The sequence below is a fragment of the Heterodontus francisci genome, chromosome 27, assembly GCF_036365525.1.
Source record: "Heterodontus francisci isolate sHetFra1 chromosome 27, sHetFra1.hap1, whole genome shotgun sequence".
Classification (NCBI taxonomy): domain Eukaryota; kingdom Metazoa; phylum Chordata; class Chondrichthyes; order Heterodontiformes; family Heterodontidae; genus Heterodontus; species Heterodontus francisci.
The window spans coordinates 41,645,653-41,669,936 of NC_090397.1; the positions used below are offsets into that span (position 1 = coordinate 41,645,653).

Genomic DNA, 24,284 nt, shown 5'->3' on the forward strand with positions numbered 1-24,284 from the left:
ATCTTAGAAGGTTCCTCAAATGAGGCCATATGGGTAGAACTTAAAAACAAAAAGGGGGCAATCACTTGGCTGGTAGTGTACTGAAGGCCTCCAAACAGTCAGGGAGAGATAGAGGAGCAGATATGTAGGCAAATCTCAGAGAAGTGTAAAAATAATAGGGTAATAACAGTAGGGGATTTCAACTTCCCCAATATCAACTGGAATAGTCTTAGTGCAAAAGACTTAAAGGGAGCAGAATTCTTAAAATGCATACAGGAGAGCTTTTTGAGCCAGTACATAGAAAGTCCTACAAGAAAAGGGGCAGTACTGGACCTAATCCTGGGGAATGAAGACAGACAAGTGGTAGAAGTGTCAGTGGGGGAACATTTCAGGGATAGTGACCACAACTCTGTAAGATTTAAGGTAGTTATGGAAAAGGACAAAGATGGACCAGAAATAAAGGTATTGAATTGGGGGAAGGCTGATTTCAATATGATAAAACAGGATCTGGCCAAAGTGGACTGGGAGCAGCTACTTGTAGGAAAGTCTACATCAGACCAGTGGGAGTCATTTAAAGAGGAAATAGTGAGAGTTCAGAGCCAACATGTATCCGTTAAGGTGAAGGGTAGGACCAACAAATCCAGAGAGCCCTGAATGTCAAGGGATATAGAGGATTGAATCAGGAAAAAAAAGGAGGCTTATGGAATATTCAGAGCGCTGAAAACAGCGGAGGTACTAGAGGAATATAGAAAATATAGGGGGGATACTTAAAAAAGTAATTAGGAGAGCAAAGAGGGGACATGAAAAAACACTGGCGGGCAAGATAAAGGAAAATCCCAAGGCGTTTTATAAGTAGATTAAGGGCAAGAGGATAACCATGGAAAAAGTAGGGCCCATTCAGGACCAAAGTGGCAATCTGTGTGTGGAGCCAGAGGACATAGGTAAGGTTTTAAATTATTACTTTTCATCTGTGTTCACTGTGGAGAAGGACAATGTAGATGTAGCGATCAGGGAGGGGGATTGTGATATACTTGAACATATTAGCATTGAAAGGGAGGAAGTATTCGCTGTTTTAGTGGGCTTAACAGTGGATAAATCCCCAGGCCCAGATGAGATGTATCCCAGGCTGTTATGTGAGATAAGGGAGGAGATAGCAGGGGCTCTGACACAAATGTTCAAATCCTCTCTGGCCACAGGAGAGGTGCCAGAGGACAGGAAGACAGCAAATGTGGTACCATTATTCAAGAAGGGTAGCAGGGATAAACCAGATAATTACAGGCCGGTGAGTCTAACATCAGTGGTTAGGATACTATTGGAAAACATTCTGAGAGACAGGATTAATCTCCACTTGGAGAGGCAGGGATTAATCAGAGATAGTCAGCATAGCTTTGTCAGTGGGAGATCGTGTCTAACTAACTTGATTGGATTTTTCAAGGTGGTGACTAGATGTGTAGATGAGGGTAAAGCAGTTGATGTAGTCTACGTGGACTTCAGTAAGGCTTTTGATAAGGTCCCGCATGGGAGATTGTTTAAGAAGGTAAGAACCCATGGGATCCAGGGCAATTTGACAAATTGGATCCAAAATTGGCTTAGTGGCAGGAAACAGAGGGTAATGGTCGAAAGTTGTTTTTGCGAGTGGAAGCCTGTGACCAGTGGTGTACGACAGGGATTGATGTTTGTAGTGTACATTTTTGATTTTGACGTGAATATAGGAGGTATGATCAGTAAGTTTGCAGATGACATGAAAATTGGTGGTGTCATAAATGGTGAGGAGGAAAGCCATAGATTACAGGACGATATAGATGGGCTGGTAAGATGGGCGGAGCAGTGCCAAATGGTATTTAATCCTGAGAAGTGTGAGATGATGCATTTTGGGAGGACTAACAAGGCAAGGGGATATACAATGGATGGTAGGACCCTAGGAAGTACAGAGGGTCAGAGGGACCTTGGTGAACTTGTCCATAGATCACTGAAGGCAGCAGCACAGGTAGATAAGGTGGTTAGGAAAGCATATGGGATACTTGCCTTTGACCATGGCATAGAATATAAGAGCAGGGAGGTTATAATGGAGCTATATAAAATGCTAGTTAGGCCACAGTTGGAGTACTGTGTACAGTTCTGGTCACCGCACTATAGGAAGGATGTGATTGCACTGGAGAGGGTGCAGAGGAGATTCACCAGGATATTGCCTGGGCTGGAGCATTTCAGCTATGAAGAGAGACTGGAAAGGCTAGGGTTGTTTTCCTTAGAGCAGAGAAGGCTGAGCGGGGACATGATTGAGGTATACAAAATTATGAGGGGCATTGATAGATGAGATAGGAAGACATTTTTTCTCTTAGTGGATGGGTCACTAACCAAGAGGCATAGAATTAAGGTAAGGGGCAGGAGGTTTAAAGGGGATTTGACGAAAAAAAAATTCACTCAGAGGGTGGTTGGAATCTGGAACACACTGCCTGAAGAGGTGATAGAGGCAGGAACCCTCGCACTATTTAAGAAGTATTCAGATGAGCACTTGAATCGCCATAGCATACAAGGCTATGGGCCAAGTGCTGGAAAATGGGATTAGAATAGATAGGTGCTTGAGGCTGGCACAGACACGATGGGCCGAAGGGCCTGTTTCTGTGCTGTATAACTCTATGACTCTATGATCCACTTAAAGGTGTACTGCAACAATAGGCTGAAAAATCACTGAACAGCTCGGAAAGCTAGCAATGAACAGGCAGCAAGGAATTAGGAAGAATCAGCAAGCAGCTGTCAATACATGTTTGAAGATGAGCCAGGCGTTGAGAAGTGTGCACCTTCGGAATTGCATTCCATATGGGCAATTCAGTACAAACTGGTCAATGCAGCTGATGACAGATTTATTTCAAGTGGGATTTGAGCAATATAGCAGTCATTTTGCAAATCATGATCCTGATGTGAGCCATCAACCCCACGATGGCACATCAGTAATTTGGGCCATGTACGTCACATGATTTTCTATCCATTCATTTTCCATTTGCATGATCACTACAAGAGGATTCCGCTCTCATTGAAAAATGGTCACAGGGAGACATGAAAAAGAAAGCTATACCCCTCTTAAGAAAGTGTATTGAAGTGCTGTATAATTCTTTTCTTTTCTTTCATCTGTACCCTTCAGTATCAATTATGTGTGTTAGATATATTACTTCAGTAAATTTGCTGTATTACACCAGGGGCTGAACACGCGTTGGGTTCAGGCTACCATGGGCAGGGGCCAATGGGGAACCGTGCCCAATTGTCATAGAGTCATAGCATCATTACAGCACAGAAGGAGGCCATTCAGTCCATCGAGTCTATGCCGGGAGGCCCAGCAAGCACCTTGGAAGGGGGCCCAGGCAAAAATGGGGCCCCCAGCCCATTATTAGGCATAAAAACTGCATCCAACCATTGCAGTCAGTGAACATTTTCATGGATTTTACTACACCTTTTTCATGGATTGGGGTGCTGGTTATGCGGTGGAGGGATGTGAAGAGGGGCCCAAATGTTCGTGGGGCCCAGGGTTCCAAGAATTCTAAATCTGGCTCTGACTGCAAGACTGCAATAAGCATTAGAAACACACTCCAGAAGCAGACTAGTCACAGTTGGGCTATGGGACATCTGCTTTGCTGTAATAACACAATCAGAAACAGGCTTATCATTCTAGATCAACATTAATGTAACAAGTTTAAAAATAAATTCCTGGATCTTGCTAATGTAATTACTCCGAGTTTCTGGCCAGGGTACTATACACAGGACTCGCAAAGTTTTACAGTAAGTTTCAATCTCACCAATCGGATGATTTGAGCAGCACCAGATGTACATTCTGCTTGGTCATGGTCCAAATTTTCCTTTGTATTATCAGCTGCCATGTACCAGAATTATTAAATCACTTTCTAGAATCAAACCTTATGTTGGAATGTTATGGTACTTATGTAACGTTACATACACCCTTTATAGACATTTTAGTATTTAGGTTAGTCTAAATAATGTAAATTAACTTTGAATTGAGCAGATTAACTGATGTTGCAGGTTCATTTCAACACCTACCCCAAGCGGATTATGCAAATGATTATCGAACACAGGTAACAGTATATTATTACTGGTTTATTGGTGAAGTATTGAGAGATATTGTAGGAGCATAGTTTGAAAATTGTACATTTTTGTTGCCCCATGCAATGCAATTTAAAACATCCCTCTAGATTACCAGGGATCACGCACAACTGCAGTAATCTGACCCTGGTATTCACTTCCTAATTTTGTTCGAGTAAAATATTCCAAACCAATGAGCAGCATCATTGACTGGTGGAGATCGGGAAGGGGCGGGATTGTGGTTGGATTGGTTGGCCTCATGAGAGCAGTTTTTCCCCCAAAAAATGCAGTTTTCCAGTAATATTTTCCAAACACTGCAGCAGAGGATAAAACCCCGGGAGCAACATCCAGTGCTCAGATCGATTGCTGACACGAACCATGCTGGGGACAACCAGCCTCCTGTTGCTCATCCTCACCCTCATCTTAGCAGGTTTGATACTCTGCGTTGTGTGTGTGTGTGTGTGTGTGTGTGTATCTAATGCGGGGTAAAAGTTACTGCAAAGAGAATTCGATGGATAACTTGGCAAGTTAGAGGAAATCCAACAAGACAGCGGGGCAATTCAGTTTACAGAACAACATTGTCTGCGCTTTATAGATCGGGATGAAAACGATCAGTGTTCATGGAGGAGTTAACACTCCTTATAAAGAGCTGATTGCTCCCTGTATTGTTCGCTGCACTTTAGTAAAGTTGGTTGGAATAACCCAGTCTTTTGAATAGCCAACAGTGGCTGTTATTTAGACATTTGAAAATGGGCTAAAGATAATCATGTAAATCAAACCACAATGTATCTTTACCTATTTACTATGCTATTGGACGTGACCCTCTGTTATTTCTCCCCTCAGTGACAGCAAAAGAGGCTCAGGGTCCTGTTGGGGAATTTCTGGATGAAAAGCTGATCCTCCCTTCACAGTGACACCACTTTAAGTCATGGTTTATTAGAGCAGGATTTTGTGCTGAGTTGTTTAACCATTTCTGTGCCTGGGTCATAAGGAGTCTTGTAGAATATTCTGAAAATCTAGAAATTGGAAAGATAGCAAAAATATAATGAGAAAAAACTGTTTCAATATGTTTCTGAGATGACTGGCTTGCTGTCAGTAAACTAGTTTTGAAACATTTTCCTTTATTTTGTGTGTCTCTTTTTAATACACAATATACAGGTGAGTGTTTGAGCAGTTACTGTGTAAGATAACCTGCCTGCTGTGTGTGGGAATAATTACTACAGGTAATTGAAAGGTTGGAGTTTCCTATAAGCTGTGACTTCCCAGTCAACATTTGGGTTCAAAAGCAAATTTCCCCAGAAGTGCCAGAGGTGCAGTCATGGGGAGGGGATAGTAAATGAGATTTACTCTGACCCACATCTTCGCCCCAACCCCCATCCCCATGTCTCAATTCTTTGAAGGGACAGAAGGTATGGTTGCCAAATTTGCTGATGACACAAAGATAGGTAGGAAAGTAACTTGTGAAGAGGACACAAGGATGCTACAAAGGGATATAGATAGGTTAAGTAAGTAGGCAAAGACCTGGCAAATGGAATATAATGTGGGAAAGTGGGAAATTGTCCACTTTGGCACTAAAAAAGCATATTATCTAAATGGCGAGAGATTGCAGAGCTCTGAGATGCAAAGGGATCTGGGTGTCCTAGTGCATGAATCACTAAAAGTTTGTATGCAGGTACAGCATGTAATTAGGAAAGTTAATAGATTGTTATAATTTATCGCAAGGGGAATTAAATACAAACGTAGGGAGGTTATGCTTCAGCTATATAGGGCATTGGTGAGACAACATCTGGAGTACTGTGTACAGTACTGGTCTCCTTATTTAAGGAAGGATGTGAGTGTGTTGGAGGCAGTACAGAGAAGGTTTACTAGACTAATACCTGGAATGGGTGGGCTGTCTGACGAGGAAAGATTAGACAGGCTAGGCTTGTATCCATTGGAATTTAGAAGAGTAAGAGGCGACTTGATTGAAACATATAAGATCCTGAGGAGTCTTGACAGGGTGGATGTGGAAAGGATTTTTCCCTTGTGGGAGAATCTAGAACTAGTGGTCACTGTTTAAAAATAAGAGGTTGCCCATTTAAGACAGAGATGAAGAGAAATTCTTTCTCTCAGAGGGTCGTGAGTCTTTGGCATTCTCTATCTCGAAAGGCGGTGGAAGCAGAGTCTTTGAATATTTTTAAGGCAGAGGTAGATAGATTCTTGATAAGCAAGGGGGTGGAAGGTTATCAGGGGTAGGTGGAAATGTGGAGTAATCAGTTCAGCCATGAACTTATTGAATGGTGGAGGAGGCTTGAAGGGCCAAGTGGCTTACTCCTGCTCCTAATTCGTATGTTCGTATGTCCTTAAAACCTCCTCAACCCCACCCCCATCCCCTTTCCCCTGCTCCCTCCCCAACATAAGAACGTACGAATTAGGAGCAGGAGTAGACCACTCGGCCCCTCGAGCCTGCTCCGCCCTTCAATAAGATTATGGTTGATCTGATTGTAACCTCAACTCCACATTCCCGCCTACCCCCAATAACCTTTCACCCCCTTGCTAATCAAGAATCTATCTACCTCTGCCTTCTGACAGCTGACATAGAAACATCTAAAACTGAATAAAGCCCAAACACAAAGGGTGCCAATAACTGCTCCCAGAAAATAATTTTAGCTTTCTCTTCTTCATTAATTCTGTGAGTTCAGTTGTTGGTTTAAAACAAATCCAGCTAATCTCCTAACATCACCTAAGCCTATTGTTCTCTCATAATTACCTCATGTATCAATTTTAAGTTTAATATTTGATGCTGCAGTGACATACAACTGGCTTTTTATTTAATGTTCTTTGGGAAATGTTTGAGTGTATTCATGAAGTCCTGTTGAAAAACGGATTTTCGAGCCTTGTCTGTTGTTCAGAATTTACAACTAATCTTCAGTTTCTGGAAGCTATGGTTTGTCTGCTTGTTCTGCTGAATGCTCACTCTTGGCCTCAGGGTTCCTGACAGTCTGAAACACAACCTAAGGATGAAGAGTAGAGATCAGCTGTAAGAGAGCACAGACCACACACCTCTAATTAGAACTGTACAACAAATGGGAAAAGCTCTACCCGAATCTGAAAACTTGCATGAATGTTTCAGTTGGAGGTCCTGCTTTCATTTCATTTTTTCATTATTTACAGATTTTTAAATGTTTTTATCTATAATAAATAGAATTGACAACCTAGAGCCATTTACATGTTTCTTGATCATCAGTAGTAACTTCATGGTGACTGTAGGGTGCTGCATATTTACAGTTTAAATCTGGAGTGGATACCTGGGAGTAATTATAAAACAGTAATTTAATTGTGTGTTTTGCTGACATTATAAACAGTGGGAGATCAACTGATGTGTCTTTTAACCAGCACATGAACCCACAAAATTAGATGCCTGTGTGTAAATCACTCATCGATGGGTTTGCTGACTTTGTTATACATGGGGGTTCTATTCTGTCATGTTTGTACCAGAGGCAGCTGTGTTGATATCATTGAAGAGTGATAATGATTCATGAGTATAAAGTAGTTACTAGAAGATAATCAAAATCTATTCTGTGTCTATTATACATGGCAGCAATATAGTGGGAGAAATATATTAATGATCTGGTTTTCGTAAATCCAACATGTATATTGTTGCAAGTCGCTCACAACATCCCACAGTATAGCTGAACTCCATACTGCCTCTTGCAACTGCAAAAAGGGTTTGAAACACCATATTCGCTCTAAAGTTGTACTGTCACTTTTCCATTATTGCTCTGACTTTCTGTGGAAAGGAAAGTTGTGCCAGGGGGACTGAAGGGGTAAGAAAATATGACACCCCACTTCAAAAATAAGAGACTGGGATAAGCTAGGAAATTAGAAGACAGTTATTCTTTTGTCAGTTATTGGCAAAAACCAGAGACCGTAATACCGAATGAAATATTGTAAACACTTGGAGAAACATGGCTTGCTAAAGGCAGGTCATGCATGCTCAACCTTGTAGATTTTTTTGAAGAATAGCAGACAAAATAGATAAAGGATTTGCAGTGGACATAAGAACAATTAGTTCATATGGATTTTCAAAAAGCATTTGATAAGGTCCTACATAAGACATGGAATTAAGGGAAATATAATCATTTGAATGAAACGATATTTGGTGGAACCAAAGAGCAGTAGAATAAGGATGGTTCTCAAACTGAAAAGGTGCAGTGATTGGTGTAACATGGGCATATCCATGTTAGCATCACTGATTCACTATAAAAGTTAACTAGCCTTGGGAATTGAGGAAACAATGCTGAACTTGGCTAATGGTACCAGATCATGAATATATGACAAAGTATGATGACATACTGCAGGAGGGCATGGATAGTGAACAGGATGGGCAACCAGATGGCAGATGCAGTTCAGTATGAAAAAATATTAAATATTACTTTTATGGTAGAATAGGGGAAGGAAATATGTCTTATAGGGAATGGAGGAGCATTAGTGTGGAGATACAAAGGTCAATTAAATTGAAAGTCCAAATGTATAAGTGTATAAAAAAGGAATACTTCCTTCTTGGTTTTGTATCTCGTGCGTGGAATATAAAACAAAAAAAAAAGCAATTTTAAATTTAAACTAGATCGCAGGCTGCAATTGAAATATTCTGCACAGTTTGTAGGCACCCTATTGTAGGAAGAATACAAAACAATGGAAAAGATGCTTTACCAATCATGTTACCAGTGATAAGGGATTCAAATTATAAAGAGAGACTTAAGAAGTTTAAGCTTTTTTCCATGAGTGAAAACATGTAATGGATGACCCTTATGGGAGTTATAAAAAGGTAGATAGTGATGTTCAGTGAAAGTAATGAGAGTGCACAAATTTGGAACAGAAATTCTTTATACCAAGGGTGGTTAGAATGTGGAATTCTCTACCACAAGCCCTGGTTAAAGCAGAGTCCATAAATTTATTCTTTTAATAGGATAGCTGCTTGACAAACAGGTATTATTATTATTATTATTATTATTATTATTATTATCATTATTACAGGGTATTTGGAGTAAGCAGAACTGTGGGATTAGACTAGATGGCTCATGGTGGTGGTGGTGGGGGCATGGGAGTTGGGGGGTACCAGCACGGATTTGATGGGCTGATTGGCTTGTTAATACAAATGTAAACTTGTTGATAGTATATTTTAAATGGAAGTCCATTTTATTTTGCTTTCTGTCTTATAAGCTGAATGTATTAGTTAAGGTTGATAGATTTTTGATGGTTTTGATGAACAGTAATGCAAGCCGGCCCTGCACTTACCCTGCCAACATCCAGTTATAGACTTAGTATAAGTGTGGAAACCCCACTTTCAGTTAGTTCAATATTTATAGATTTTTTTTCCCCTTTCTCATCAGTTGATTCAATGACGACAGGAAAAAATGCCCTTCACGATTTTCTGAAGACGCCTGGACATGTATTGGTCAAAAGGTCCCTGCCACAAAGGTCTAAACGAATGAACACCACTGAACAATGTGCAAAGCGGTGTGTGAAGTACAAAGGATTTGTTTGCAGGTAACTAAACATTGACGACTGTAGGGCCAATAATATGATCTGAGCAGAGCCCCTGACATGTTGGGAGCAGCATGGAGCTGGGGCTCAGATGTTGGATGCCAGTGAAGGGTTGCTGGTTGCCTAATAACTGTTGCCATATCAACCTTTGCCTTCCCCGCACCACCACCCGCACCCCACCTCCCGCCAAAACCGCCCCCTCCCCTCCACCTCCTCATGTAACTGCCACAAGGAACATAAGTCTTCTTTGTTGGATCTGGCTGTGGAATCATAGAGTCATTTACAGCATAGAAGGAGGCCATTCGGCCCATTGAGTCTATGTTGGCTCTCCATGGAGCAATCCAGTCAGTCCCACTCCCCTGATCGATCCCGTAGCCCTGCAAGTTTATTTCTTTCAAGTGGCCATCCTATTTCCTTTCGAAATCATTGAATGTCTTGGCTTCCACTACCCTTGCGGGCAGCGAATTCCAGGTCATTACCACTTACTGCATACAAAACGTTCTTCCTCATATTCCCCCTGCAACTCTTGCCCAAAACCTTCAATCTGTGTGCCCTAATCCCTCTACCATTAGTTAAAGGAACAGTTTTTCCTTGTCTAACTTATCTAAGCTGTCATAATCTTGTACACCTCTATTAAATCTCCCTTCAAATCTCCTTTGTACTAAGGAGAATAACCTCAGCTTTTCCAACCTAACCTTGTAACTAAAATACCACATCCATGGAACTATTCTGGTAAATCTCCTCTGCACCCTTTCAAGGACTGTCACATCCTTCCTAAAGTGTGGTGATCAGCACTGGATGCAATACCCCAGTTGGGGCCAAACCAGAGCTTTATTTTTTTCGATATTCATTTGTGAGATGTGAGCATCGTTGACTAGGCCAGCATTTATTGCCCATCCCTAATTGCCATTGAGAAGGTGGTGGTGAGCTGCCTTCTTGAACCGCTGCAGTCCTTGGGTGTAGGTGCACCAACAGTGCTGTTAGGAAGGGAGTCCCAGGATTTTGACCCAGCAACAGTGAAGTCATGCAGGCCTAGACAACAGCAAAAGGTGGGTGGAGGGGCAGGGGGGTGTGTGCGTGTTGGGTTTGTGCAACTGGTGGGGGGGTGTCTTCCCATGGGGGAGGGGTGGCCAAGGCCATCCTCTGGCTTCCCCGCAGCCCTTGCCATTTTGTTTGCCCCCTGCTGCCTCCATTCCAGTCCCCAAGGGCAGAGCAAAATTCCTGCCCATAATGTCTCTTTGAACGGTGTCCAGAGGTGATAGAGTGTCTCTGGGTGAGAGTGGAGGAGCAGGTGATTGCTGAGTTATGTTGGGGAAGTGATGCTTCGGTTAGTTTGTTGAAATTGGGTGTACTGAATTGGCAGCCCATTTTATGTACCATATATACTTGCGTAATTGTCGAATTTTTGAAACCAATTTTTGAGGTTAAAATTTGGGGATGGGGTCGACTTTTATACAAGATCGAGTTTTACATGAATATATACAGTACTGTCTGACTTTCTTTTCTATGGTAAATAAAGGTAATTAATGAATGGTGGTGTTGAAGCAATTTTTTTATGTTCAGGACCAGAAGCAAAAATGTTTGGGAAAACAAGTTCCAATCTAAGGAAACATTGAGTTAAATATGACTTTATTGATTAGGTTTCTAAATAATTATTTGTGGAATATTGCCTTCTAGTGTCGTGACTAGCGTAGTCACATGGACTGCAGCTGTTCAAGAAGGGAGCTTACCACGACCTTCTCAATGGCAATGAGGGATGGGCAATAAATGCTGGCCTTACCAGTGATGCTCACATACCATGAATGAATTCAAAAAAACATTCAAAAAGTATCATTTTTAATTTTTTGAGAAACCTAGATAAAGACTTTGGAATATTACATGAGGGTTGAAAAGAATGAGAGAGTAAACTGAGAAGTAATAATTCCATTATTTCAAGCTTCGTCATTACTTAATCACTAGATTTCTCCTTGTCTCTTTTGAAAGCACTGACCTGCTGGAGTGTAGTTCCATTGGTTCTGGCAGCCCACTGGTCCCTCTCCCAAGTGATCCTTCTTCATGTGTGAGTGCAGACAGTGAATGTTGGCAGACTACTGCCTTTTGGAAGGCAACACATACAAACCTGTTTCTCTCTTCATACAATATGATCACTTTCCAGCAAGAGTCAGAGGATAACAATCAGGAGTGAGGACTTTATTGTTGTGCCTGAAATAACACCATGGCACCATGGCTACAATCAGCTACTTCAGCACAAACTAGTAATTAATCCTGTGATCTTTGGTCTATATTGCTTTGTACTGCACTGGGATTTATGTTTACTGATGGTATGATTGGATAAGCTAAGCTTAGCTTCAAAATGCTTTTGATTGTAAGAGAATGAAAGAATAGGAGCTGTCAGGAGCTCCTGATTTTTGAGATCCTGAAATAGAGTGGGTTTGAATGAGAAATCCTGCAACCAGCTTTGATTTCAGCATAGTGAGGAATGTGTAGGATGTTATATTTGAGGTTGTTATGAAAGTCCTTCTATTTTTAAATATTTTTTGAGGACTCGTGTTTTAGAATTGTGGAGATGGATTTATTGGAGGACTGAAGGGGTTCCATAGATGTTGGACTTTGCTTTTTTTAAAGGGTCACTGGAAGGACTCTGTTTAAAAACATTTACTGGATGTCACATGTCTTCAGCTACATAAACAATAGGTGCCTTCTAACTGTGGGAGTTGTTTACAAAAGAAGTGACATGTCAAGATTTATGGTGCTCAAGAGTGGGTTTCATTTTTGAATACTGTTTTGAGTCAGTTGGAGGTCAGTCTGCTAAAAGAGAAGACTTGTTCATCTTCACCCGGAGAATCAAATGTAAGAAATAAAGAAACTGAAGCAGTATTTCTCCTGAGAAGCTTCTGGAATACTTCCTCGCGACATCTACTGAATGAACTGCTTCTGAAAAGATCCCAGTGACCCGTCTACATGTACTCGGATGCCAAACTGTATGTCATCTGGAACATAACATATCTTATCCTTTTTCTTCAAGAATTAACAAATAATTTGGCCAAAGCCTCTTTATTTTTCCTCTAACTGGTGTGTGTGCGGTGGGTATTTAGAAGTGAATGTATATATTTACTGTCATATTTCAAACTGTGTGTTCAAGCTTTGCATCTTTATTGACTAAGTCTTGTTTTATAATAAATTAATACTTTTGTTGTTTATTAAAGAAAGCTGGTTGGTGGATTTTATTCTGAAACTGAAATAGATGGAGTATATAATTGGCCGAATTGGTAACTGAGTAAGCATTTAAATATATGTTGTGACCGGTGGAGAAGTAGAACTAGAGAAAGAGAGTGCACTCCTCCAGCCTTGGTCATAACAATGTTTATAGGGAACCAAAGAGTTCAACCTAACTTGTTGCTTTTATTTCCAGGGCCTTTTATTTTGCGAAAATTGAGAAGCGGTGCTATTGGCTGTCATTTAACAGCAAAACAAAAGGGGTGAAAGGGAGGCCAGACAATGGGTTTGACCTTTACGAGAGGAAAGGTAATGTCGGTGAAAATTGAATAAATGTGTGATGTGCTAAATTGAACAAGTAGCATTGTGGCTTAAGATGATTATTGAGAGGAGGATAAAAGCAGTCAGAATTTCTATTTTTGGGGCACTGCCCTGTTTACAGATTCCTTAATGTGCAGATCTGTAACTTTCCAGGATTCACTAGATTATCCCAGCAAAATACAAAACTGGAAAAAAGCCTATAAACTGATTTGCTGGTTTATCAATTTTTCTTACTTGGAAATTATTTTGTAGCCTAATGGCTTCAAGTGGTGTGAAATGAATTGAAGCCACTGTATTTCAGTTTTAAGTAGAAAATCATCAGTTTGCAGATACCTGAGCTTTGAATTTCTGTTATTGTTATAATTTACACCTGAATGGCCAGTGATGGGTTTCAGACAGACCGAATGGAAGTGAGCTGTTTATACCCATTGTCCAAACTTGGCTTATTTGCAGAGCTTCCGGTACAGATTTGGATGTGTGCAGAGAGCAGAATGGTGTTGAACTTGTGAAATTTGAACAGAAAGAACAATTAAAAATGGATGTCAGAATAGGAGATCAAAAATTCTGAAAGGCTCAGGAGGCCTGTCAACCCCTGAGCTGCATTTGCAAGGCTGAAAGGGCAGGGGCAGGGACTAGCAGTATCACCCAAAACCTAAGCATAAGAAAACCCTAGGAAGCGGTATGAGTCCAGGGCAGTCCAGCATCCTGACCTTCTGTTTCATGCCAAATGGTGGTGGTATTGCATGACATGCATGTGAGGAAGGTGGTGCCTTGTACTAGCCATCGCACCATCCTTGTGCATCAGCATTGCCATATGTCAGCTTTCTGGTCACTTCAGTTACTCAATTGTAGCCCTGTGCTGCATGGTAGTTGAAAGTGTCCTTGCAACAGGTGACATGGTTTTGCATCTAGTTTTCTGTAGACTTTGCAAAGATACTGGTTGTCAAGTAGGTCTGCCTGGACCAACAAATATGTAGAGATTTTGGCAGCAGTGCCCACTCAAGATAAGCTGCCTACTGATCACCCTGACATGCCTTCTTTCATTCACTGCCACTGAAAGTAGCAGCAGGAAAAACCATGAAGGATTGAAATTACTTACTTTAAATCAGCCGATGCCACCGGGATAGTCTAGGAGTCTGATAGACTTGACATCCAGTCTGCCAGTGATGGGGAAATGGTAAGTAGTATGTTCCCCATCCCAAATGCTCCAAGGCTACTGCACTCAGCTCAAGAAAGGTGACCATGATGTAAAGTGGGGGGAATTCCTGTTGGATGAAATTGCTGCTTATTTTCCACAATCTGTTGCCACCTAAAGAGAAAATAGTGACCATATTTGAAAGCTACTTGCTTGAATACATATTTTGTCAATGAAAATATTTTAATTTACGAGTATGTAACATTAACAAAACCATTTCATTTTCTGCAGACTATATTAGAGAATGCATTATTGGAAAAGGGAAAAACTACCAGGGTACAAAGTCAGTGACAGAAAGTGGTCAGACCTGTCAATACTGGAATTCAACAATCCCACATGACCATAGGTAACATTTAAAATATACTTGGACTTGAGTAATGTTATTGATTTCATCCCCTCCAAGCCAAACAGTCTGTTAAGTAATACTGGGTTGTTTAGACATCTTAAAGGAGCTTATCTGTCTGAATCCAATACCACCCAGGTTAATAACATAAGAAACAGGAGCAGGGGTAGGCCATTCAGCCCCTTGAGCCTGCTCCGTCATTCAATAAGACCATGGCTGATTGGATTGTGGTATTAACTCCACTTACCTGTTACCAACCCACCACCCCCCCCCCCCCACCCCGCCATAACGCCTGACTGCCTTGTAGATCAAAAATCTATCCAGCTCAGCCTTGAATATATTCAATGACCCAACCTCCACTGCTCTCTGGGGAAGAGAATTCCAACAATTATTGACCCTCGAGAGAAGAAATTCCTCCTGATCCCCATCTGAAATGGGATACTCCTTATTTTTAAACAGTGCTCCCTAGTTCTAGATTCCCCCACGAGGGGAAACATCCCCTCAGCATTTCTCTTAATCCACTCGAGTTGAGAATATGTTTTAATGAAAGACTTCAAAGCTGAGGAGCTCAATACCTCCCTCAGTCTTCTGTTTGTCTTAAAATTGATAGATTTTTAAACCTCAAACTTGGTATAATTTCATTACTGGTTCCTGATTGATCTCCTCTTCTCGCCTGCTCCGTCAGGTTTAAATCAAGGCCTGTTGTGCAGAAAAACAATCACTTTGAATTCACTGTAAATAAAATGATCAATGGTCCATTAAATGATTGCACCAGGAAAAAAAAAGGTTATTGATTGGGTAGTAACATTGCAAAGTGCAAAAACAAAAGTAGTTTTATAAGATTATGTGCCACAAAAATATGCATTATGTTTGACAAATTAGATGCTAAAGCTGCAATTTTTAAGGACTGTAGATAAAGCTCCTGAGGAGCAAAATATACTTCCATGAGTCCTGGAACAAAGATTTCAGTCCTTCTTTACAAATGATATTTGTCCAGATGCAGACAAAGCAATCTCCTGGGAGAGAATTCAATCGACATCTTTGACTCTGCCAGTGTACTTTGTGCACATTCATCAATGAGTGTTACATTCTTCTAAGAACAATAACCTTTTTGGATGACTTGCCCTTTTTCAAGGATATGTAGGTGACATACAAGCAAATTTCGACTTCAATGTCATAAACTCTTGTACCACTCATCTGAATGGAGCATCATTACATGACTTAACCACTACTTGAAGGGAAACACTCAAAGTCCATTTTAGGAACCTTCAGGAATATTGTCAGAATGTCCAAGTTACACTGTTTATCTATTAAAAGCAATATGATTTACAATTAACTTTTTATTAATACTCTTTACATGCTTCAAAAATAATAATTCAGAAAATGGGGCTTTGCAGCTTTCCCCAGTCTAGTTCTGCACTTTTATTTATGTTTGCTTCTTTCTATATGAATAAATTGGCTTTAAAATATAGAATTGTGAATCAGCTGGTTTTACTTGTAGAGAATCCATATCATCTACATAGTTAACTGCTTTCCCCAGCAGCATATCTGACTTTGAAGAGTCAGAACTTACTCCTCACTTTAAACCATTCTAATTCCTTCACTTTCATAACAAAGTGGAGTCAAGAAGGACTTTTGTTGTCCTTTTTATTTATTTTCTTGTCCATTGGTAATTGTTCAGTTACCACATCAAAATGGTATCTTCTATTTTGCAATTTAAAAACTTGACACAAGTATATATCTTTTTTTTATTCATTCATGGGATGTGGGCAGGTGGTGGTGAGCTGCCTTCTTGAACTGCTGCAGTCCATGTGGGGAAGCTACACCCACAGTGCTGTCAGGAAGGGAGTTCCAAGATTTTGACCCGCGACAGTGAAGAAACAGCGATATAGTTCCAAGTCAGGATGGTTTGTGGCTTGGAGGGGAGCTTGCAGGTGGTGGAGTTCCCATGTATTTGCTGCCCTTGTCCTTCTAGGTGGTAGAGGTCGCGGGTTTGGAAGGTGCTGTCTAAGGAGCCTTGTTGCGTTGCTGCAGTGCATCTTGTAGATGGTACACACTGCTGCCACTGTGCATCGGTGGTGGAGGGAGTGAATGTTAATGGATGGGGTGCCAATGAAGTGGGCTGCTTTGTCCTGGATGGTGTTGAGCTTCTTGAGTGTTGTTGGAACTGCACCCATCCAGGCAACTGGAGAGTGTTCCATCACACTCCTGATTTGTGACTTGTAGATGGTGGACAGGCTTTGGGGAGTCAGGAGTTGAGTTAATCGCCGCAGGATTCCTAGACTCTGACCTACTCGCTGCAGGATTCCTAGACTCTGACCTGCTCTTGTAGCCACGGTATTTATATGGCTACTCCAGTTCAGTTTCTGGTCAATGGTAACCCCAGAATGTTGATAGTGGGGGATTCAGCGATGGTAATGCCATTGAATGTCAAGGGGAGATAGTTAGATTCTCTCTTATTGCCTGGCATTTGTGTGGTGTGAATGTTACTTGCCATTTATCAGCCCAAGCCTGGATATTGTCCAGGTCTTGCTGCAAAAAAAATGTCATAATTGATATTACAAATGCTAAGGTCATGCAAGATGTTTTCTTCTGTAGAGGCCAGTATTGATCTCTAACGAAAACTGAACATTGTCATTATGGATATTATGCAATCCTGATAGACCAAGTATACAGTGAATATAAAACATGTCAAGTGAATTAGTGTTTTGAGCTTTCAGTAATCAAACATGAAGCACTTCCATAAGCTGCTTTAATAACTGATAATGAAAAACAGTAGGTAAGCACAAATTTCCTTTTTGAGCAATGTCTCTTATTCCCTTATCAAATTTAGGAATTCCCATGTTGGGATGTAATATTTCATGGATCGGGCATTGGCATCAGTTATTTTTACTGACTTATTACATGGGTCAAATGCAGGTTAAAGCCCAGCAGTAAATCTTAACCTCAGTCTCTGAAACCTGCCTTATACTCTGGGGTAGCATGTTCTTTTTTTGCACCAGCCATCCTTTTGACATCTTTGAATAAAGCTGCTAAGTTTAGTGCCAGTTGGACTTAATAGTATATTTATGTGTTGTTAACTCTGTTCATGGAACTAAATTCAAGCTGCTTAAATTCATTTAGGATTTTGAACTCTGACAGTTAGCATAGCATTTCATCCCATCAGTCTGAACTATATTAAACCCCAGTTGCCAGAGGTAAGAGGACATAGGCCGGAATTTTAAATTGGGTGGGATGCCCTGTCCACCAGCCCAAGAGTTGGTGGTGAGCTCGCCTCCGCTGGGCCTGGGGAACCACGCTGGGACTTACTGCTGCCCAGGCCCTTAATTGGTCTTGGGTGGGGCTTCCACCTTCTTGAGGCAGGAATTCCCACCTAATGGAGCTCCAGCCAATCAGCGGGCCAGCAGCTCTTAGACCCAGCAGCGCCACCGGGAGCAGTGGCCACTGCAAGAATTATACCCGGCTTCAGCAGGAAGAGGAAGGATGGCTCCCGAAAGATGGTAGGTTTTTGGAGCTTCACCAGGGACAATTGACTGGGCCCAGGTGAGGAAAGGGGGGTCAGTTAGGTGGGGTGGGGGGAGTGTTGTGCGTTGGGGGCAGTTGGGTCTTCGGGGGTGGCCCTCTGTGGGACATAGGGTGCCTGATCAGGTGAGGCCCCCCTCTAGCCTGCAAGAAGACTGCCTGGTTTTATCAGGCGCGGTTCTTGCGGCCTTTGCTATCCCAGAGACAGGAGGAGGCCCTTAAGTGGCAGTTAATTGGCCATTTCAGTGTCTTTAACGGCCTGGGGTGGGCAGGCAGTTTCTCGCCACCACCACCCTGCGTAAAATTTCAGTGGAGGCAGGAAGGCGTCAGGAATGGCCCCCCTCCCCCACCTCCCACTCAATTTTTCAGCACCCCCGCCACCAGCCCACTCATTCGGGGGGTGGGGGGGGGGGTCGCAAAATTCCACTGGTATGGGAGATTGATCAAGTACAGATGATTCTGATTTTAGTTGATTAAATATCTTGAAAACCAATAGATTTCATAATTTTTATACTGGATCAAGGTTGCACATGTTTAACTTGAAACGACTTTTGTCTGTTTGATTAGGTTTTTTCCTTCAAACAATCGTAATAAGAACCTGCAAGAGAACTACTGCAGGAATCCAAGAGGTGAGGAAGGAGGTCCATGGTGCTTCACGATGCACCCAGGGATTCGTCTGGAGAGCTGTGCTGTTCCACAATGTTCAGAAGGTGACGTACTCCCCTTGAGATGCACAAAGAATCTGAATCTCTATTTGCTAAGTGTTTAAATATGATTGTTAAGATCTGATCAGTAAGGTTAAGGGTCTGGATTGAGGGCAGTTTGAGAACAGTGAGATGTATTTTTAGATGTACATGAGATTCAAATGATGTGAATCAGTGATGAGATGAAATAGTCAGCTTGCTTTTAAATGTTCATTCTAGTTCACTCTGCACCCCCCCCCCCCGCCCCCCCCCCCCGGCACCCCCACTCACCACTATCCCTTCAAAAAAGTGTGGAACGTTTGATTTTAAGAAACTTTTGACCAAAATGTTTTTCCTGCTTTAAAATTTAGTTGAATGCATGACATGTAATGGAGAAACTTACAGAGGACCCATGGACCACACAGAGTCTGGAAAGGAATGTCAGCGTTGGGATCTTCAGATGCCACACAGACACAGATTCCATCCTGAACGGTGAGACAGGCAGAAATGCAAGAGTGCTTATTTGAGATTGCCCTGCAAGATTTCAACAACCAAACTTGCTTTGAATAACTTGAATAAATTAAACATGGTGCTATCAAAAGAAGTGCTCAATACTGGCTCAAGGAATTGAGCCATAATTTCAAATTAACAAGAAAGTAATAAATACATCAGTGTTTTCAATATTTGGATTCAAAAGAAGGAGTGACAGGGAATGAGTTTTGACAGTTTCCCTGCAACTGTAACACACAAAGCTGCCCTTAATTTGCCACAAAGTGAAACTAAGTTGGCAATCTTGCTCAAAGTGTCACAAGGGTGGTTGATGTGCGCAATGGAAATATCAGACTGATGTGGCGGGCTGATTTTCAAAGTTTTGGACTAAGTCGCATGTTAGGGCAGCGAAGAGGAGTTTGACGCTAGAGCTGAGTGCTTGCCATTTGTGTTAGCTGCCTGAAATGGGGAACTGTTGCATTCGCTGGCATTAATATTTTTATTGCAGAAGACCAGACATCGTCTGGCATAGCAAAACGTTACAATGCTCCATCTTGTTTGTTAGCTTTGAGTGGCACACTTCATTTCATTTCATGAGCTATTTGAAACTTTGTGAACTGTTTTGAACATTCCTCCAAAAAGATGGCCTGATCATCTTGGCTTAAATATGACATAAAAATTACTTAAAGCTTAAGCAAAATGTGCCTGTGAAATTCTTATAATTTAATTTGCAGATTTCCAGATAAGGGGCTCAATGATAATTATTGCCGTAATCCTAATGGACGTATCAAGCCTTGGTGTTATACACTTGACCCTCACACCCCTTGGGAATACTGTGCCATTAAAGAATGTGGTGAGTTAATATTTTCTTTATTTCTTTTACGGCTTAAATAACACATAATTAGGGGCCTTCCACATTAGCAACAAACTATACTGAAGCCTCTGGTTATTACTAATTACTTCCTTAGTTAAAACACACTGTCAATCCTACAACCCAAAAGAATGATTCATATTTTCCTTTATGCAGAATCACCAGTTGGAAAAAAACCTTACTGCGCACTGTAAAACCTCTTACGTTGGTTTGTTAGTATTTGAGTACAAGAGTGATGATCTTTTTAGTGATATACAGTGTGACTAATAAGTGTTATTTACAAGATCCCTCTTCCCTGTTCAGATTTGGCTCTGGTCATGTCCAGCACGATAATGACTCAGAAGCTGCTCTTTGGAGTTCAGCTAATCACTCCAGGGAGTTTTTAAAAACAGAAACTATCTTGGGCTTCACAACTTGTTTTTTTAATGCATTTTTTCATCCTTTGAATTTATGCAATTAATTGTTTCAGGGTGTTTACTTAATGAAACATGTATTGTCCTTAATTTTAGGGCGATGATTTAGGAAGAAGAGGATGTTGTGTTAATGCATTATTGCTAATTTAGAATTAATATAGAATGGGACTTAGGCTTAGTGCATTTACTTCAATATTTTTGCATAGGGACTGGCTTTTTGTAAAGAAGGTGGACTGTGAACAGTTTGTATTTTGATGCTGGAATTGTGAGCACTATAATAGCTTTCTAACGTCAATAGCAAATTAGTTCTGAAAGTAGTCCTCTACCTATTTAACACATTATAAATGTTTCAGTCCATAATTGTGATCACGTTTCGGAGGTGACTACAGAATGCTTCAAGGATCTTGGGGAGAGTTACAGAGGGACCATGAACACCACACCTTCAGGAATCCCCTGCCAACGCTGGGATTTGCAGTATCCTCACCATCATAACTTCACCCCTGAGAACTATAAGTGCAAGTGAGTAGACTAGCTGTTGCTGAGGTTATAAACCCTGTGTATGATTGTTTTTTTATGACTTTCTAATTTTTTCCAGATGTATGTTTTTTTCCAACCCTCCTAGAAAAACTTATGTGACCTACTGCTTTGAGGAGAATATTACATAGAATTACCACAAAGAAATAGTCCAGTCAGCCCAACTGGCCTATGCTAGCATTTATGCTCCATATGAGCCTTCTCCCATTCTACTTCATCACACCACATCAGCAAATCTTTCTATTCCTTTCTCCCTCGTGTGCTGATCTAGCTTCCCCTTAAATGCAAAGATTGGTAAGAATTTACATTTTGATTGATATAGGATGTCAGGTATAGAGTCATAGAGTCGTACAGCATAGAAACAGGCCCTTTGGCCCACCGCGTCCATGCCGACCATAATGCCTATCTGTACTAGTCCCACCTGCCTGCATTAATTCCACATCCCTCTATGCCTTACTCATTCAAGAACCTGTCTAGATGCCTCTTAAATGTCGCTACTGTTCCTGCTTCCACCACCTCCTCAATTCAGTTTTAGCCTTGACAGTAAAATGAGTAAAAACAGTGTTGATACCTAGTTTCTAAAATACGATTATGCCATTTTGCAACCCAAATGCAAATCAAATACTGTAATAATTATCACACTGAAGAATGAAATATCCCAATTAGAGACAATAGAACAGATTAAGGGCAAACTGGAGGTGTACTGGCTTATTTTTTGAGGGGCAAAGAGAAATTGTATATAACCTTTCCACACTGAAGGACAGAGATTGTGATAGAGTAAATTATCCATGCACTGTGCAGGTTAAGTAACCAATCACATTGAAGTATTCTCACCGACAACAAAGCAGGAAGTTAAAAGCACTGAATCCCTTTACTTTTATTTTAAATTTTTAGATAGCAAATTTTACAATTATAGATTAATATAGAAACTAATATATTATAAATAACCTTTAAAAAAGTATTTTAAAACTATGTGGAATGTTTTATCCTAATAGAGACATTTGACATTTCACAAATATAAAACTAGCTTTTCAGGGCTAGTGAGGATTTTTCAGTAATAATGAACTTAGTATACAGTTAAAAACCCAGTTACATCTCATTCAACGAGATTTAACTTTTTCAAGGGTTTTTACAGTGAGACTAACATGCCTAAAAATGCAAGTTCTCATCAATTCACATTTGTTTAGCCATTGCACTCTGGGAGGACCTCAACAGTTCACATCTGAAGGAGCATAAAATCATTAACAGCAGCTTCTGGATTTCCATGTTATTCTGCACATATGCAGACTCTCAAACTTGCTGTCAGTTTCAGTAGAGTAATGGTGGTGAATGCTGACAGTTTTGCCATGAGCACAAAATCTCGGCTCTTATGATGATACAGGATTAAGTTGTAATAATTTCTTTGACATTTGGAAATTTCTAGATATGTTTTCCTATTTCCTCCTCAAACTAAATTGACTTGATGCCTGCTTGAGGGTTTGTAAATATATCTTGTTACTACTGAATTAGTTTATGCTGCTGGTTTCATTTAAAGAAATAACTTCTTCACACAAACAACATTGTGTAAACCATAATATCCTTTTGCCCTTCTATTAAAGGCTGTGTTGATTGATGGAGAATCTAAAATTTTAATGAAGAATTCCACCTGTTCACCAAGATGGTATTCTTTCACTGAAAATGATGTTGACACATTATTTGTGAATTGGTCTATGAATGTGTAAGATAGTCACATCACCATTTGATACTTGATACCAGTGTGTCATGTTAATCTTTTTCATCTCTGAAAGTATATTCCTTCCAACTGTTGGAAACTTTTGTTTAAATTTTAAAACATTCTCCAGGATTTTTCCACACAATCACCCAATCATACAATCAAAACGTATTTCATTCTGTTGTGTTATGACCAGGTCAGAAAGAGATCTAGGGTTCCCTTTCAGCCTTCACCTAGTCTTACTGTAACAGGGTTTAATTTTAAACATGCTGTATTTCTAGCTCCCCCTTGGTGAATCCTTGTTCACCGCTTTCCAATTATAAAGCAAAGAAACAAGCACAAACAGGCTTTCTTAGGTTTAAAGAAGAAAGGTGAAATTTTATTAAACTTAAACTCTAATTCTGTTGATACACAACACGCCCATGCCAGCATGCATACACGATACACACATGCAAATAGAGACAGAAAAGAGCAGAAGAAAAATAAAGTGGAAAGGTTTGAGGCAATATCTGAAGAGTTGTTGTTACGGTTCTTCAAGCTTGCTGTACAGTCTTTGTAGGTAGATCCTTGCTTTTCGTTTGGGCCCAGTATTCTTCTTAAACCTTGTTCATGTAGAAGACTTTTCTCTCTTGAGATTCATGTGTCTTCAGTCAGTTTTTGGAGTTCTGTGAAAAAGAGATGGGAGCAGACAGGAGAGGAGGTCTGCTTCAGTCCAGGAGCAAAGAGCTTTCCTGCCAGTTCAAACACTGTCTCTATAATTTAAAACTCCCCAAGTTGGCCAGCAGGGTGGTCACGTGACCAACTGTTATAACCATTTCTGACTTTGTGGATTGAATTGGAGCAGGGATTAGCTCCTTTGTCTACAAGCACAGTCGGTTAATATGCAAAAATGTCTTTCCAGCCAGGGGCCCTGGCAACCCCTTGTAACAGGCCTTCTCTTCATCCTGGCAACAATTTGAAATTTAATGTCCATGTGGTGAAATTAATGTACCTCATTCTTAGCAGGAAGTGACCTGCATGACAGTTGTGTTTTTAAAATTCTCAGAATTGTAGTAATTTAAAAACTGGTGGATTTTAGCCCGAGTAATTTTGTGTGTGCATATGTATGCCATGTGTTTGTGTTCTACCTATATGTATTTAGACAGCTGTGAACACTCAGTAGTGTAAAGGTCAAGTCGGTTTCTTATGATTTTCCTCGTCCATTTTTAGTTAACTGTTGATTCATTGAGGGCCAATTAAACTCTTATGGTCCATAGTCGTTTTTTTTTTTAAAAAAAAAGCTTAGAACCCATTTTCGAAAGAGTTGTAAAACAGAAATTTCTATTGACCGTGGATGGTTCAGGGGTTGATAGCAGCTTCCTACAAATTCATCAAAATAAATTGTGGCTGTCC

General features: G+C 40.7%; 1 protein-coding gene across 1 annotated transcript in view; it reads left to right on the top strand.

The window, feature by feature from the left end:
• The first annotated feature begins 4,337 nt into the window (after nucleotides 1-4,337).
• The window catches only part of LOC137384766 (hepatocyte growth factor-like), a 47,329-nt gene continuing 27,382 nt past the window's right edge, over nucleotides 4,338-24,284 (top strand). The window contains exons 1-8 of the mRNA XM_068059193.1: nucleotides 4,338-4,498; nucleotides 9,441-9,597; nucleotides 13,007-13,119; nucleotides 14,558-14,672; nucleotides 18,759-18,901; nucleotides 19,246-19,366; nucleotides 20,098-20,216; nucleotides 21,001-21,166. Of these exons, the coding sequence (XP_067915294.1) occupies nucleotides 4,447-4,498; nucleotides 9,441-9,597; nucleotides 13,007-13,119; nucleotides 14,558-14,672; nucleotides 18,759-18,901; nucleotides 19,246-19,366; nucleotides 20,098-20,216; nucleotides 21,001-21,166 (986 nt within the window). The 5' untranslated portion in view covers nucleotides 4,338-4,446. The remainder of the gene's footprint in view (nucleotides 4,499-9,440; nucleotides 9,598-13,006; nucleotides 13,120-14,557; nucleotides 14,673-18,758; nucleotides 18,902-19,245; nucleotides 19,367-20,097; nucleotides 20,217-21,000; nucleotides 21,167-24,284) is intronic.